Source organism: Anopheles coluzzii, chromosome 2, assembly GCF_943734685.1.
Source record: "Anopheles coluzzii chromosome 2, AcolN3, whole genome shotgun sequence".
Classification (NCBI taxonomy): domain Eukaryota; kingdom Metazoa; phylum Arthropoda; class Insecta; order Diptera; family Culicidae; genus Anopheles; species Anopheles coluzzii.
This window is the reverse complement of record NC_064670.1, coordinates 102,828,983-102,843,950: the sequence shown is the minus strand read 5'-3', so window position 1 is coordinate 102,843,950 and position 14,968 is coordinate 102,828,983. Positions and strand designations below refer to the sequence as shown.

Genomic DNA, 14,968 nt, shown 5'->3' with positions numbered 1-14,968 from the left:
ATGATTATGTACTTATCGTAACATCTTCAAAATTAAACAAGCAAACGTCTTCGATGTTTGAAAAACATGAACTTGTTTCAAAACGATTAACTTTGAATCAATCTGATATACATTCTAGTTACTAGCTAAACTATCATCAAGCAAAGAAACTACCAACGCTCTAACGCTTTCTGTTCTTCGCTTCTCCATTTTCCAGCTAATGATAGGCACGACGGCAATGGCCGCGGACGGACTGCTGCTGGGCGACACCTGCCAGCACGACATGGACTGTTCGGACAGCGTCAAGGGCAGCTACTGCACCCTGGAGGGCATCTGCGAGTGCAGTCCGTTCTTCGTGCGGCTTAACGAGTCTTCCTGTCTACCATGTACGTATCGTGTTCCGGTGCTACCGACCTCTCGGTGCACTGATTCCGCCATGGGAAACATTTTTGACTGCCCATCCCCAAAAAATAGACACAGACCTACATCGGTGTGTAGAGCGTTGCATTTAATTAATCTTTCCTCCCGTCCCGCTTCCGTGTCTCTTTTACGCACAACAGCCCAGCTGCTGGAGAGCGAATGTAGCCTGTCCGAGCAGTGTTCGATGCGTGTGGCCAACAGTAGCTGCATCGGTGGACGCTGCCAGTGCGACGGAGGGTTTCTACAGTTCCGCAAACATACCTGTCTTTCGCGTAAGTATCTTCCCATTTCCTCTTTTCTTTTGTCCGCTCGTTTGTTTTTTTTTGTTGCTTGTTTGAAGGGGCCGAATGGTGTGTATCAATTTTTCCCACCGATACCGACGATCAGTGCTGCCACAATCTCAGCCCCAGCCAACCAGTTATGGGCGCTGCTGTTTCTCCATTTTCGCTAGCTTGACCCCGTTATTGGACGAACCATCCCGGGGGGGGGGGGGGGGGGGGGGGGGGGGGCTGGTGGCTCGACCCTCACGCGATGCTACTACCGCGTTGGGTGACCAACTTTTTGCCAACCCGATCCCATGCCAATAATGCACCACCAAGAGTCGTCATCGAAGCAATAGCACAAAAAAGAACGCTCATGACACGAGCCTGCGATGCATTCGAAATCAGGCCGCTCATGCAAATTTGTTGCCATCAGTTAGAAAGTATGCGTACGTGAACATTTCTCAAGAATTATGAGTCAGTCCGCGGGTTGTGTCTTGGTTTCATTTTCCGCTTATTGACGGAAACCGGAAAGCCGGAAAACGTGACGAGAAGCTACGACGGATCGCTGATACCGGTCGGTTACAATCACAATTATTCACACATTTAGCCCACCCAGAGGGACCTTTCCAAAGGGATCATCATCATCAATACATAAAAGGACCTGACAGTTAGCGGAATCAGTTTACGAAATGAATTGATTGACGTCAACGCCGAGACAGGCAAAGGGCGAATGAGGCGTCCAACCGTGGTGACTGATTGTGGAAACGATCGTATTGACTCCCCGCGAATGCGAGGAGGCTAAAATGTTTTACGAAGAATTCCATCCGCTCGGAACATGACAGGACAATCGTTAGTTATGGACAGTTTAGAGATGTTGGGAAATAAACATCAAGGGCGCATGTTTTGTCGCATGTTCTTCTCTGCTCGTTGTACAGGAATTTCCAGCATAACTAATAGACATGTCTCGATGTTGAATGACATTAAAATTCTGCCGAGATGTACAGTTATAGCGGAACTACAGGAACATTAATGTACAACATGTTGGCATCCCTCCATTTGCCCTTTAACAGTTGCAGCGATTTAATATTAATGCATTTGTAAAACATCTTTAAGTATAGTAAAAACAGACCTTGTTGATGCTCCATGTTTCTTCTAGCTAGCAAAATTCTTGACCAGCACTCTTCTCTTGCTGATTTTTCCCAATATCAACGACTCGTGGCTTTTGTAGTGCGTCCTCATTAATTGCCCACTCCCGGGTTGTTAGGTCACGGAATGGGGGGGGGGGAGACCGATTTGCCGATTGACACACAGCACACCAAAGATTACAGAGATAATGAGCACCGGCCGAACAATGGCATTTATCCCATCTACTTCGAAGACGACCAATCTGCCTCCTTCTTCTCTCGTAGGTACGCGCTCGACCGTAAACCGATCTTTGATTCTTATGGTTTAGGGAAAACTTTTTTTTTTGGGTTCCCGATTCCCCTTAATGCGCTAACTAGCGCCGAGCTTTATGGTTTGTTTTTGGACGCTATTCTAGGGTGGCGCATGACACGAGGCAAATCTTGGACGCAAAATTGCCTCAAATCATGGCCATTCACTGTTCGAATGCGGGACCTAATAAGCAATGGATGCGTGTGATTAAGCCTTATCTGGGATGGCTTGTTGGCTTTCGTGTTTTTTTGGGTTCGCAAATTTGTTTTCTTTTCTTTCTACCGATTCTGGCCGCCACATCGGAGACGGAAATGGATGGAAAAGTCTGCTAATGGTGTGTGTGTGTTCTGGTTCACAGTGCAACCGTTCACTCGCGTGTTCCGGCGCGCTTCTCCAGTGTGAGCGTGTACGAATGTTACGCGTAATTTAACGTCACCACCACGTTTCTGTACCGTTCTCCGTTCTATGTCACAGGCTATGACCTGGTCCGTCGGGCGACCTAATGAGCGCGAGCTGCTTCTCCGTTTTCCGGTCAACCGGTCAACGCCGGATCCATGACGTGACAGCAACCGTCAACGTTCCGCGCGGTACCAGGAACAATGGTATTGCACCATCATCATCGTCGTCGTCGTCGTCGTCATCACCGCTGTCTCTCTCCCCACTTATGCTGAATGGGTTTGGGCGGACGGGGGCTTTATGTCGGCAAACACGCCGGACATAAGTGCCGGACCAACACAGATTGGTCCAATTTTGATGCTTACCCCAGCACATGTGAAGCATGTGAGCCGGACCTGCACCACACCCTGCACCAAGCACCAGCCGTTGCATTTGTGTATCTGTGTGTGTATCTGTGTGTGTGTTGGGAGAAACCTCGCTCACAACAGCGACAGTAATGGTGGACGATTAGCGATGTTTTACCGAAATAATGAACACACACAAACGCTTGGAGTGGGGTGCAAAGCAAAAAAAAATGGGAGCAAAACGGTGGAGCTTGATGCTGCTGCGGCAACTGCTGGCCACTACGAGTGAGCATGGAATGGAAGCATACGTTTAACCTGCCCCTTAATTGTCTATTATTGATTTGAAGTGGATCCATTGCTCGGCTGGGCTATTAGGAATGTGGAGCACATGCACAATGATCGACAATTAGCTATACTGAGCTACAAGTGGAGAGCACTTGAGGTAATCGATCCTCGATCTCTGTTGACAATTAATATTGGAAGATTTATTGGTTCATCTCTAACATGGTTTTCTAAAACTTCATAAACTCCACAACAAAGGGCATAGACCCTGAAAGCTACTAATTTGTTCTTCTTCTATTTATAGTGGCTTTTACCTTCACAAAATGCACTACCTACGCAGGGTTGGTTTAATAACACAGGAAATCACCTTTGGGAGAGCAACCAAATAATAGTTTCGGGTTTTGCGTGGCATTTTTTAAAACAAACGAATCTTCGTTTTTAATCCGCGATGGGTCGCGTCGCTTTCACCCAGGAAATGAAGCTTCGTAATACCCGCTCTAAAGCCTTCCCAAAGAACAATACCGATCACTAGGTACCAGATCAATGGCTCAGTCAGTGAAAGTGGTGAGGCTTCCTATTTTGGAGAAAAATCCAAACAGGATACGCAACCGTCTAATTTTCATCTACCTAAGTAGCAGCTTGCGAGGTCATCCGTTCCCCCGATCGCGTCTAGTATTAATCACTTCTCGTAAAAATCAATCAATCGACCATTTTTTCCGGGGGCTTTAGATGATGTGGAACGGTCGATCCGTTCCTTCTTTGCGGCCAGTGAAACTTTGCACTGTCAAACACTTTCTCCACCAAACGGCGGCGGATCGTCCACGTGCGCTTGCCGCCCCGATGTGGTGCATGGAAATTCGCGCGTGCAAAACTACAACAAAGCAACCTGGAAGCAATAACAACAACCCAAAAACCCGTGCCATGACCTCGAAAAAGACCGGGCAGCTATCAAAAAGGAGCACTCACACGCCATTTTCCCACGCGGGCTCGTTCGTAATGGACTTTTTTTGCTGTTTTGTTGCACAAATTATGCTATGCACCAGATTGAGGGTGGTAATGTACACTGGTTTGTTGGGGTTTTTTTTGCACATCATCATGATTAACAAGCCACGTGGAAAAGGAGGCTGCTGCAGTTGAATGGCGGAAATGAAAAGCGTCTTGTTTTGGGTTGCTGCTTTACTCTCAAAGTGGTTTGAGAAAAAGATACGATGCTTTTTGTTGGTAAAAGCTTTGTTTTGGTAGTGATTTATCATTCATAAGAAAACAAAAGGCAACTGTTGTTTTGTTTTAATGCAATTTTTCGACTTTCTTTTCGTGTGCGCAAAAAGGGCATTACATTATTGAAGACGGCTTGAGATATATATTTTGCACGCAATAAACGATCGTTTTGCTGAAATTATTATCTGGAAGCAAGCAAGTAATTGCGCGCAATCTTCCTCCACACCAAGACACCGCAGAGCCCTTTTTAAGATTTAACTGCAATAACTGTAGCCCGTCGGTAAGGGTGATCGATTTCACCATTACCTTAAACATTGCTTCAACCGGTTCGCCGGCAAAGCGCGGTCTGTAATAGTAGACGTGAAATCAGTTAATTCTATTAAGCGCAAAGCCCCATCTTCTCTCCAGCACGTTCTGCATTCTGTCTGGGCGTCTGCAGCACTCCCGTACCGGCACAGCCCTCTTTGGATGTGGCTTATGCTAATGCTCCGCCTTGGAGGCCTTGGTGCGCTGCGTGCCGGTCGTGAACTTGAACTTTCCCGGCACCGGATGAGCATCTCTACCTCGATTACAGCCTGCGGGCGTACAAAAAAAAAGGGAACGATCGTAGGACGGTTTGCAGGCCAATCGGTAAGAGACGGAGGAGGGGGGGGGGGGGAATTATAATCAAAAACCACAACCCCGGGTACGCCCAATCAACCGGAGCGCGCTGCATTCTTCTGCGCTTTGTGGCTTCCTCGGCAGGCACACAGCCGCGCACAAGTGCACCTTTCCATTATAAGGCGGTAATGATCACGAAAATTACATAATTCAACAAACGCCCCTCATCCAATGCCGCAAACCCTCTCTCGCTTTGTTCCTTTCATTTGTTTTGGTTTGGCGTTCCGTACCGTAAGAATTTCTTTTCCAATCCGATCGAAAAAAAAATCACAAAAAAAATCGGAGCGGATATTCGATTACCCCAGCGCAGGTTGATCTTTCGGGTGCTACAATTATGATGCTGCTGATGCTGCTGCTGCTGGGCGATACAACAATACAGCACAAATGGCGTTTATTTGAGGCAGACACCCGCGCTGGCTACGCTCTAACGGGAAAGGGAAGGGATTTATTTAAACTCTTAACACCCTTCGCTGCCATCGCTCGGATAGGGTAGCACACATTTAGGGCGCATCCGCCGAGTTGTGTGTTAGAAACGAAGCAAGAGCGGCAGGAATTTGACGAAAATCCGGTTCCAATTTACCGGACACAAAATCCCCGATTGTTGCGCTTCTTCCCGTGTTTGGTACAATGGCGAATTAACAACATTTTCCACGAGTTTCGAGCGTGCTAATAATGGTTGCGGTGCTACTTACAGACACCTTTCCACATTGAATGCTGTACAAACTCAAGCACACCCCCAAGAGGCTCATGTCCACAACAAAAGCATCATTAAATAATTCCTTCCTATCAACCGGTCATGTTTTGTTTGTCCCATCAGTACATTGAAGATTGTGTTAATCCTGCTGTTCAGCAACTTCTCACTACCTTGGAGAATGCGTTATCAACATTCCAGAAAACCTTGCCGACACTGATTAAGGGGCGACCGACAAGCGAGAAGCATGGATTAAGCGCTCACAATATTGCAATCCGGTAGCTGGAATTGCGTAACTTTGTCCATTCGAAAGCATATTCTCGCTAATGAGATGCCATCCGAGCGGGTGACGAAACCAAGGCGGCAAAGAACTATAAGAACTACTTTGCCGCATCTGAAGGAATCCTGGAATTTGCTCTTATTACAACCAACAAAAAAGGAAAGGCATTGGTATTCTAATTACGTTTTTGATTCGCTTTTTTTTTTGCTCGTTGTGACTAACTGGAAGCGAAATGTCCAATCAAATTGCTTACACATCTAGGCCACAACCTTGCGAAAGGGAACCTATTTCTGCCCATAATGAACTCCCATAATGAACAGGACTTTGCACACGCCGCGAGTAACTCATTTGAAGTGCAATAAAACAAATATGTTTTTCGAAAGGCAACAGGGAGGTGAAGCAACTTGCGCGCAACTTTCTTCGGCCCTATCGAAGTGTGTCAAAGTGTTTTTAGCATCAGTACAGCCTCCACCAGCGCGCCTTCCATGGACACTGGAACCCTCACCAAAAACCATCCTGGAGAAAAGCTTATGCTCATTCTATAAGCGCAAGCTTGCCATGACCGCCACCAGCATTCACAATCAGCAAACCAACCAGACGAGGGCGAAAAACGGACAGCCATCAGTGTGCACTCATTATCCGACCGATTTGCAATGGATTTACAGGCAGCGCGCGGCCGGTAGTGGGGCAAATTTGTTCAAACAGTTCAGCCAGAAAATAAAGCCCGTTCGGTGCGCCGTTGGTTCTTGTGTTGGAACGGGCGAGCTATCCAACCACAGAGGAGAAAGGTCGCGGTCGAGCTATGAAAAAGGAAAGCATTAGGAAGAAAAGTGAAAACCTGCGTCCTGCTCCTCCACCGGTGCCACAATAGAGCAAGGTGGACAAATAGGGTTTTAATAACGGCTTCTTGCGCCTAATAGAGTGTTCATGAAATTAGTCCCGCTCGTGGTCGGTGGATTTACAAACGGTCAGACAATTGAGCTGCAATGGAGGCTGAAGGCCCCTTCACTGACAGGTGTTTTGTGCGCGTTTTGCTGTCAGCTCGACATGGTAATAATGGTTTGATCGGGGAAAAGTGGGCTAGCAATGAGTGTGTTGAGAAAAGGGATGCATAAGGGGTATAAGATCTTCTTTACAAAAACACTTCATTAGGCTTTTAATTTAGGAAAAGAAGCTTCAAATTAATTATTCAGATTGCTGTTATTTGGCTAGAGCAACTGTATTTGTTGCCATTTGTATCTTTTGAAATGAAAATCAACGATGAATTCTTTGATTTTTTTTGTATTTATTTACTTGTCCGAAACCGCTCACGGTCTCGCGCCTTCGTCTGCTAGTGCATTATCCCGGCCTTAATAGCGACTCCACGCAATTATGCCACCTCAGTTTGGGCCTATCACGACTCCTTTGTTCTTCTGGACGGCCTAAAATGACTTTACGGACTGGGTCGTTCGTTTCCATGCGTAAAACATGGCCAGCCCACCGGAGCCTGGCGAGCTTGATACGCTGCACGACAGTGAGGTCGCCGTACATCTCGTATAGTTCGTCATTATAGCGGCTCCTCCATTGTCCTTCCACACATACGGGGCCAAGTATCCTTCTGAGCATTTTCCTCTCGAACGCGGCTAAGAGGGTTTCGTCAGATTTGAACAGTGTCCATGTCTCAGAGGCATATGTGAGTACCGGTACTATATAAGTACTATATAGTCCCAGCTTCGTCCATCCCGACAGGTTCTTTGAGGTGAACTGATTATTCAGACTGTAGAATGATCGGTTGGCAGCCAGCATCCTTTTGCGCAACTCAGCTACCATGCTATTGTCGTTGCTGACCTTTGACCCAAGTTAGGTGAATTGTGAGACGACTTCAAAAGTGCGTTCACCTATCGGTACGTCACGCCTACGTAGATTCTGGTTATTTATTGGTAGGCCCTCTATTGTTGCCACCATCAGTTTGGTCTTTGCCTCGTTTATCTGCAATCCGAGGCTCTCTACTCGATCCCTTGCTACATAGGAGAGCCGCAGACGAATGATGTCTATATCATCAGCGTATGCCAGGATCTGGGTTGACTTATAGAAGATGGTTCCCGAAGTCTCCACCTTCGAGTCGCAAATGGCCCTCTCTAGCGCCTGGTTGAACAGGAGACAGGCAAGCCCTTCTCCTTGGCGCAGAGCCTTGGTGGTAGCAAAAGGTTCAGAGAGTTATCCATCCACCCTCACCTGGCCAGTGACTTTGGTCATAGTCATTCTAACTAGCCTTATCAGTTTGGACGGGATTCCAAAAGAGCGTCATACGGTTTTACCCTGGCTATGCTATCATATGCGGCTTTCAAGTCAATGAAGAGATAGTATGTGTCGTGTCTGTATTCAGCCATCTTCTCCAAGATCTCCGTTTCGCAATCCTCTTTGATAGTTTCCGATTATCTCTTTGACGTGCGGGATAAGGCAATCCTGAAGGATCAGGGAGAATATTTTATAGGCGGTATTCAACACCGTAATACCCCTGTAGTAGTTGCAGTCCAACCTATATCTCTGCTTGTATATGGGATAGACGATGCCGAGGGTCAGCTGCAATTCCGTTGGTTCCTCGTCGTTGCCTTGTTATTTTTCAGCCGACGGATAGCTTTTCGTGTTTTTTTCTATGCTAGGTGGCAGTAGCATGACACTATTTGCGAATGGCGCTTCTAGCTCTTCATTCACCTGGTCGTTGAGTAATTCATCAAAGTACTGAGCCCACCGCGGGAGGACCTCTGGCAGGTTACTAACCAGATCTCCATCCTTGTTGCGACAGCCGGTTACCTTTGGATACCTTTTGTATTTACGGACAATACAATAAGAAAAACTTAAATCGACCAATTCTTACTTGATATTCATTATAAACTATGAACTTTACCTTTAACCTTGCTAAACCCCTTACTAACAACCCCCCAAACTGTTCAGAATTGTAGCTTTCACTCCATTTTTCCTTACAAAAAGCCAAACCGTCCCACAAACAAAAGACTTCATTCTATTTTCCATCACAATCGCTACAACAAACCCGGCTATTAAAATATCAAAAGAAATTGAAACAAATTCAGACGCAAGAATGTAAGTCAGGGCACAAAACAAAAGACCCCCTCTCACCTTGCCGTAGGGTGGGATGGTAGCTCATAAAGCATGCATGAATAAAAGCACAAAAAAGTGGGTTAACTTTTATCTTCCCTCTGTCCCAAAAGCTGCACTCACTTACTCGCCTCGATCTTGACGTCTTGCACGGTTCTCAACTCCCAACCACCGAGGTTCATCCGGCGAAGACGCGCATCGCTCAAGACGCCCTTAGGGAAACAAAAGCACACACACATGCGCGCGTGTCTCTCGTGCGGTAGCTTCAATTTGCATAACAAACCTAAAATTATGCTCCAACCCCCTTTCTGCGCAGTTTGGGAGGAGCGGAGCGAAACAATTTCGCTGTCATTAATCAGGCAGGTTAACCAGGCGAAGCTGCGTGTTTGCTTCGCGGAATAAGAGTGTCATTTTCCCTTTTTTCCCGCCTCCTCACTCGCGCCTGAATCGTGTCGCACAAATCAAGGTCAGGTGGTGGCGAATCGTCACTCTTCCGAGCGTTTGGAGTGCTGGAAGCAAAGGGTATCAAGTTTCCTTTGGACAACGCGTAACTGTAACTGTGCGCAAGATGAGGGCATCACCAAGATGTCATCACGGATGCACACGGACCATTTGTTTTTACGATTATCCGTCGGACGGGCCGAGTGGTTTTCGATATGCTCTTACTATCGTGGCCATCGCGGCTTTCCGTGCCAGCCAGTCGTTGGTGAGAATTAATTGAATCGCCTCTTTACCACGGTCGATTGCCACCACGGACGGGGGAGGGGGTAAGGTATGATAATTGACCTCAGTTTCCCATCCTAAGGGGATTCCGAGATTGATAGAAGCCAACATCTCGCGCTCGCGTGTCGCGTGCTATTAGTAATCGAAGTGCTTTGAAAACGATTTGAGGCTCTCCTTCCTGCTGCTCCGTATCGAACGTTCCGAGCTTATATGTATGGTAACGATGCTTTATGATTGGCCATAATCGTTTGTGATGAAATGCAGCGCAAGTGAAGCCGTTTTCTCTAATTATCCTCTCCGGCTTGTTTGGATGCATTTTCTGGGAAGTGTAACATTTAAGGATGAAATTGTGATTTCTATTTAATAGGGCGTTCATTTTGATAAATGGACGGCGATTATAAGCACAAAGATCCGGGAGTTCTTAATCTCCAACGCAACTCCGAGAGCACATCTCTGTCTTTGCATTTCACGGCATTTCAATGTAAAATGACGGATAAATGACCTCTTAAAACACCCGATAAGTGGCCACCGTATCCAGTTGCAAAACACTTCACCAGGTAGGCTAATTGATGACGTACCGTCACGCTGCTGCTGCTGAAGGCTCCCAACCTCAACCCAGATCAGCTTCGAATTCACACGGAAATGTGATATGAGTGTGGTTATCGTTGCATATCGCGATGCTCTCCCATCTGCCTCGCAAGGCATCAGCTCGCGTGCTCGCCGCATATCGCAACCGGCGCGCCCTGGAATGAAGATGACGCTGAGAACTCGCAGCAAGATTCCACCACTGGCAATGTGTGCAATGCGATGCAGCAGACCAAGTAAATAGTGGGTTACTCGAGGCCTGCTCGATGCTTACGGAATATGCTTGGTGCAGTAAAATGCTTCCGGTCGCCCGTCTGTGCGATTTATGTCAGTGGAATAGACACACGAGTGGCTAGTGACATAATTTCACTCGCCAAGATTGCGTACCGACTTCTCGCACAAATGGTAGAGCATTATGCGACCACCGTGTGTGTGTTTGTGTACGCAGTTTTCACCTGGGAATGGTTTCAACCCGCCTTTTGTAGGTCAACTAGCAAGGTTAGCCCATCGAAACGCTCCGAGTATGATGTCACCCGTTCCCGAGCAGTTTGCGGGACAGTATGACACGCACAAGTACTGCCGATCAGTTATGGGGCCTTTTGTTTGGTGGGCTTTGCATGAATGGAGCCGGCTCGATTTCAAGATGATAACTAGCTATTAGATGTAGTGAAGGAAAGAAAGCAAGTTTCGTATGTCAATGGGCAGACAATACGAGTACAGCATTTTGGAGATCCTGAAAATACGATTATGGTTAGAATAATAACCCAACGTCACATATAATTTTAAACATTCCCCAAACAATGGAATGATTTATTTCGCACATTTTCACCGTACAAACAGCGATTCCGATTGGCTCGGTTCACTGCATCTGATACTCTGTGCCCAATGTCGATGGGAATTAGCTTTTCCGTTTTCAATTTCCGCACACCACAGACATCGCTGCATTCAGCTTATGCAGCTCCCTCTTTCTCTCTCTTCTCATTCCATTTAAATCCTGAACTCAGAGAGCACTAATGCCAGAAAATGCATAAAAAGCGCATTCATTTATGCAGCCCGCGCGATGTACGCTTTCTAATAATTTAATCGAAAACACTTGTCCTCTTTCGGCTCGGTGTGCGTGCGACCGGAAATCGAAAATCGGGTAGCGGGAATGGTTGTTTTGCGCCATAAATTAAAACCCGCCTGTCGGGGCCGACGGGGCTGGCGTGCCCTAATGCGCACGCAATTTGACAAATGTCACCGTATCCATTTGTGTGTATGTATTTCGCAAATCGCATAATCGTTATCATGTGTTTCTCGGACTTTTTTGCAGCCGCCCAGCCGAGCACGGTTTGCTACAGCCACGCGCACTGCCGCATGTGGGACGCGGCGAGCCACTGCGACTTCCTCATCCCGAACCTGTTCGGGCGCTGTCAGTGCACCTCGCCGGCGCGCCAAAACGGACCGACCTGTGTGACGGACCCGGTAACGGAAGCGGTGCCGGTCGAGCAGGAGCTGCTGCCAGCTTTCACCAAACCGCAGCAGCAAGCGCCCGCCGCTACGGAGCAGATGGACAATGAGCTCGGCTCGATCGATCGAATGTCAACCACGACGGAGGACGACGTGATCGTGGTGGACAATATTGTGCATCGGGACGATGCACAGGATGAGCAGATGGCGTCGGCGGAGGACCACATTACCACGGAATATCAGTCGGCCGGTTCGGAAGAGGATGGTATCAGCACGACGGACTTTATCGAGATTACTACGAGCAGCCGCTATCCGGGTGAGGGTGAGCGTGTGACGACGACCGTGAGCGGTATGGAGCGGTACGAGAACACGGAGGAGTATGCGAACCTGGAGCAGGAGGTGGAGGAGCAGTTCAAGCGGCAGGAGCTTGCCGATGCCCTCGCGACAACGACGGCCGGTGCTTGGGCTAGCGAAATTGCCGAAGCCATTACGTCGCAGGAGCGGGAACAGGATGCGCTGGACAAGAGTGACAGCGAGGGTGTGACGACGATCGAAGTGGTGACCGTTTCAAACGATGGACAAACGACGGAACGCAGTGAGACGACGACTCTGACACAGGACCATGAGCCTACCACTACAGAGTTGCAGTACGACACGGAGGAACCAAGTGATGTTGAGAATGAAGTGGAACTGGTGGAGTACGATCGTACGGATGCACCTGAAGCTACGTACACCCAGCAAGCCGCTTCTCTGATACAGCAAGAAACTACCACTGCCACTGCGGAACACATGGAAGACACGACACTGGTAGCCACCTCCACCGAGCAATCGAACACGGAAGCGAACGATGCGAAGGAACTAACGACGACCGAGCTGATCGAGCAGTACCACGATGTGCAGCTGCGCCGCCAGGACTCGAAGCTGTTCGACGAGGAAGAGGTAGAGGAGCTAGTTGTGAAGAGCCCCGCCCCGAAGGAACGGTTTGAGGCGCGCGAAACGACCCGCCACGCCGAGCACGAGAACGAAATCGTCGACACGCACGCGGTGGACACGACCACGGAAACGTTGCTAAGGTTGGCCAGCCGTACGACGGCGATGGAACCGGAAGCACCGCTCTCCACCACCACGGCAGCCACATCCACTGCAAGTAAGTAGAAGGTGTATTAAAAATAGGAAATTAATTGCGGGGAAATTAGTAGTTCCGAGACCGTAAACGTGCTTCTTTCCGTTAAAGCACGTGCACGTGAGATTTGAAATCTCGCAGCGCAGCGCCATCTAGTTGTGAGTTTATAGTACTAGTACCGGACCGTGATGTGTTGATGACGTCACCCTCTGCCATAAATAGTCACAGGCACGTTCGACGTTTGCAGGTGTCGGCAAACTTTTTCAAAAAGCGAAGAAATTGTATTAATTGAGGAAGTTGTGGGTTTATTTTCAAACAAAGCCAACCATTTCAAATAGATTTTATTTATTTTATTTTTATAAAAGAGAATCAAAAATTTCCTGATATCTAATACTTTCAATTTTTGTAATTATAAATTAAATATGTAAATTTCTGTAGTAGTAGTTTGGAGTGTGATTGTGTCAACATTTCACTTCTTTCCACCAAATTGAGTTATTATTATTCAAAATAAGACAATATTGATTTTATGTCATATATTCTTACAACTTTTCATAGATTTAAGAGTCTGGTCTGAACATATTAAATTTAAAAGACATATCTGCAGATCTTTGAGGCGTGTAAATAACAAGTTCCTTTGATCTTTTAAATCATTAACAAAAGATGGATAATTTAAATTCTCTACAAAGTTTTATATGGTTTCAATTTTTCTGCTCCAAATGTTAACTACTTTTAAAACATTAAATCTTCAATTCAGATATAACAAGCTGTGTAATACATTCCCAATACCGAACACAATTTTGTCAAACCGATCTGCAAATATTAACACAATTGCTTTTTTACCCATTAACAGGAATACGCACTCGTGTGGACTTGGGAGACGGTCCCGTTTCATTGGGACTATCCTGTGCCAGCAACGAACAGTGCCAGTTGGCCGACCCGTACAGCTACTGTAACGATGAGGGACGCTGCGACTGTTCCTACCGCACGCCGGACGATGCTTGCCGGGCCACCAACACTGGCTGCTCTCGGGGAACGTTCCAGGTGCGTATCCTTCGTCCTAGAACCGAGCTCTTTGTTATGCATAAACTAACACCCTCCATTTCTTCTCCTCTCACTTTAGTGCCGCTCGAGTGGAATCTGCATCAGCTGGTTCTTCGTGTGCGATGGCCGTCCGGATTGTAGCGACGCGTCCGATGAGGAGTGTAATTTCTCACAGAAGGCGAACGGTACCCTGCAGCAGCGGGCGGCCAGCTGTCCGGAGCTGTCGTTCCGGTGCGAAAAGAGTGGCCGCTGCATATCGCGGGCCGGCATCTGCGACGGAAAGGCCCAGTGCCCGCACGGCGAGGACGAGGTTGGGTGCGATTTCCGCAAGTCGCGCAAGTGCCCGGAGCACACGTTCATGTGCCGCAGCGGGGAGTGTTTGCCCGAGTACGAGTACTGCAATGCGATCGTGTCCTGCCGGGATGGAAGCGACGAACCGCCGCACCTGTGCGGATCGCGTGCCGTGCCGAACTTTTTCGTGAAGCTGCTGAGCGGTCCGACGGCACGGGGCCGCAACTACTGCCCGATGCGCTGCGCCAATGGACGGTGCCGGTCGACCGCGATTGTCTGCTCCGGCCGGGACGGGTGTGGTGATGGTAGCGATGAGGATCGGTGCTCCGTTTGCCGTAAGTAGTCCTTGGGGAGGAGAATACATCATTATAACAACATGAACCGACACGACAATCGATTATTTTAATGGTAAACATATGTCGGCTGAATGATAAGAATCGATTTTATTTCCACTTTTACTGCTCACAACTGTCATAGTCCCCTCCATAAGACCACATATCGGACGACGGCATGGTATGGAGTTTAAAAATAGCATACGCATACACATTCACATTCTCCCTCACGGCATAAGCTATCCTCCATATTGCCCCGTACCTACTTTTAGAACGTTTAAAGGCGCGACGTCAAGTTAAATATTTTAATATCCTGGCACCAGTCCTGGCACGGAAATGCCGTTGTGGGTGGCTCAGTGGG

General features: G+C 47.8%; 1 protein-coding gene across 1 annotated transcript in view; it reads left to right on the top strand.

Moving 5' to 3' along the window:
* Positions 1-14,968, top strand: part of LOC120948156 (uncharacterized) — a 44,641-nt gene that overhangs the window by 28,784 nt on the left and 889 nt on the right. Inside the window, exons 3-6 of the mRNA XM_049606906.1 lie at positions 197-671; positions 11,684-12,967; positions 13,794-13,984; positions 14,064-14,610. Of these exons, the coding sequence (XP_049462863.1) occupies positions 197-671; positions 11,684-12,967; positions 13,794-13,984; positions 14,064-14,610 (2,497 nt within the window). The remainder of the gene's footprint in view (positions 1-196; positions 672-11,683; positions 12,968-13,793; positions 13,985-14,063; positions 14,611-14,968) is intronic.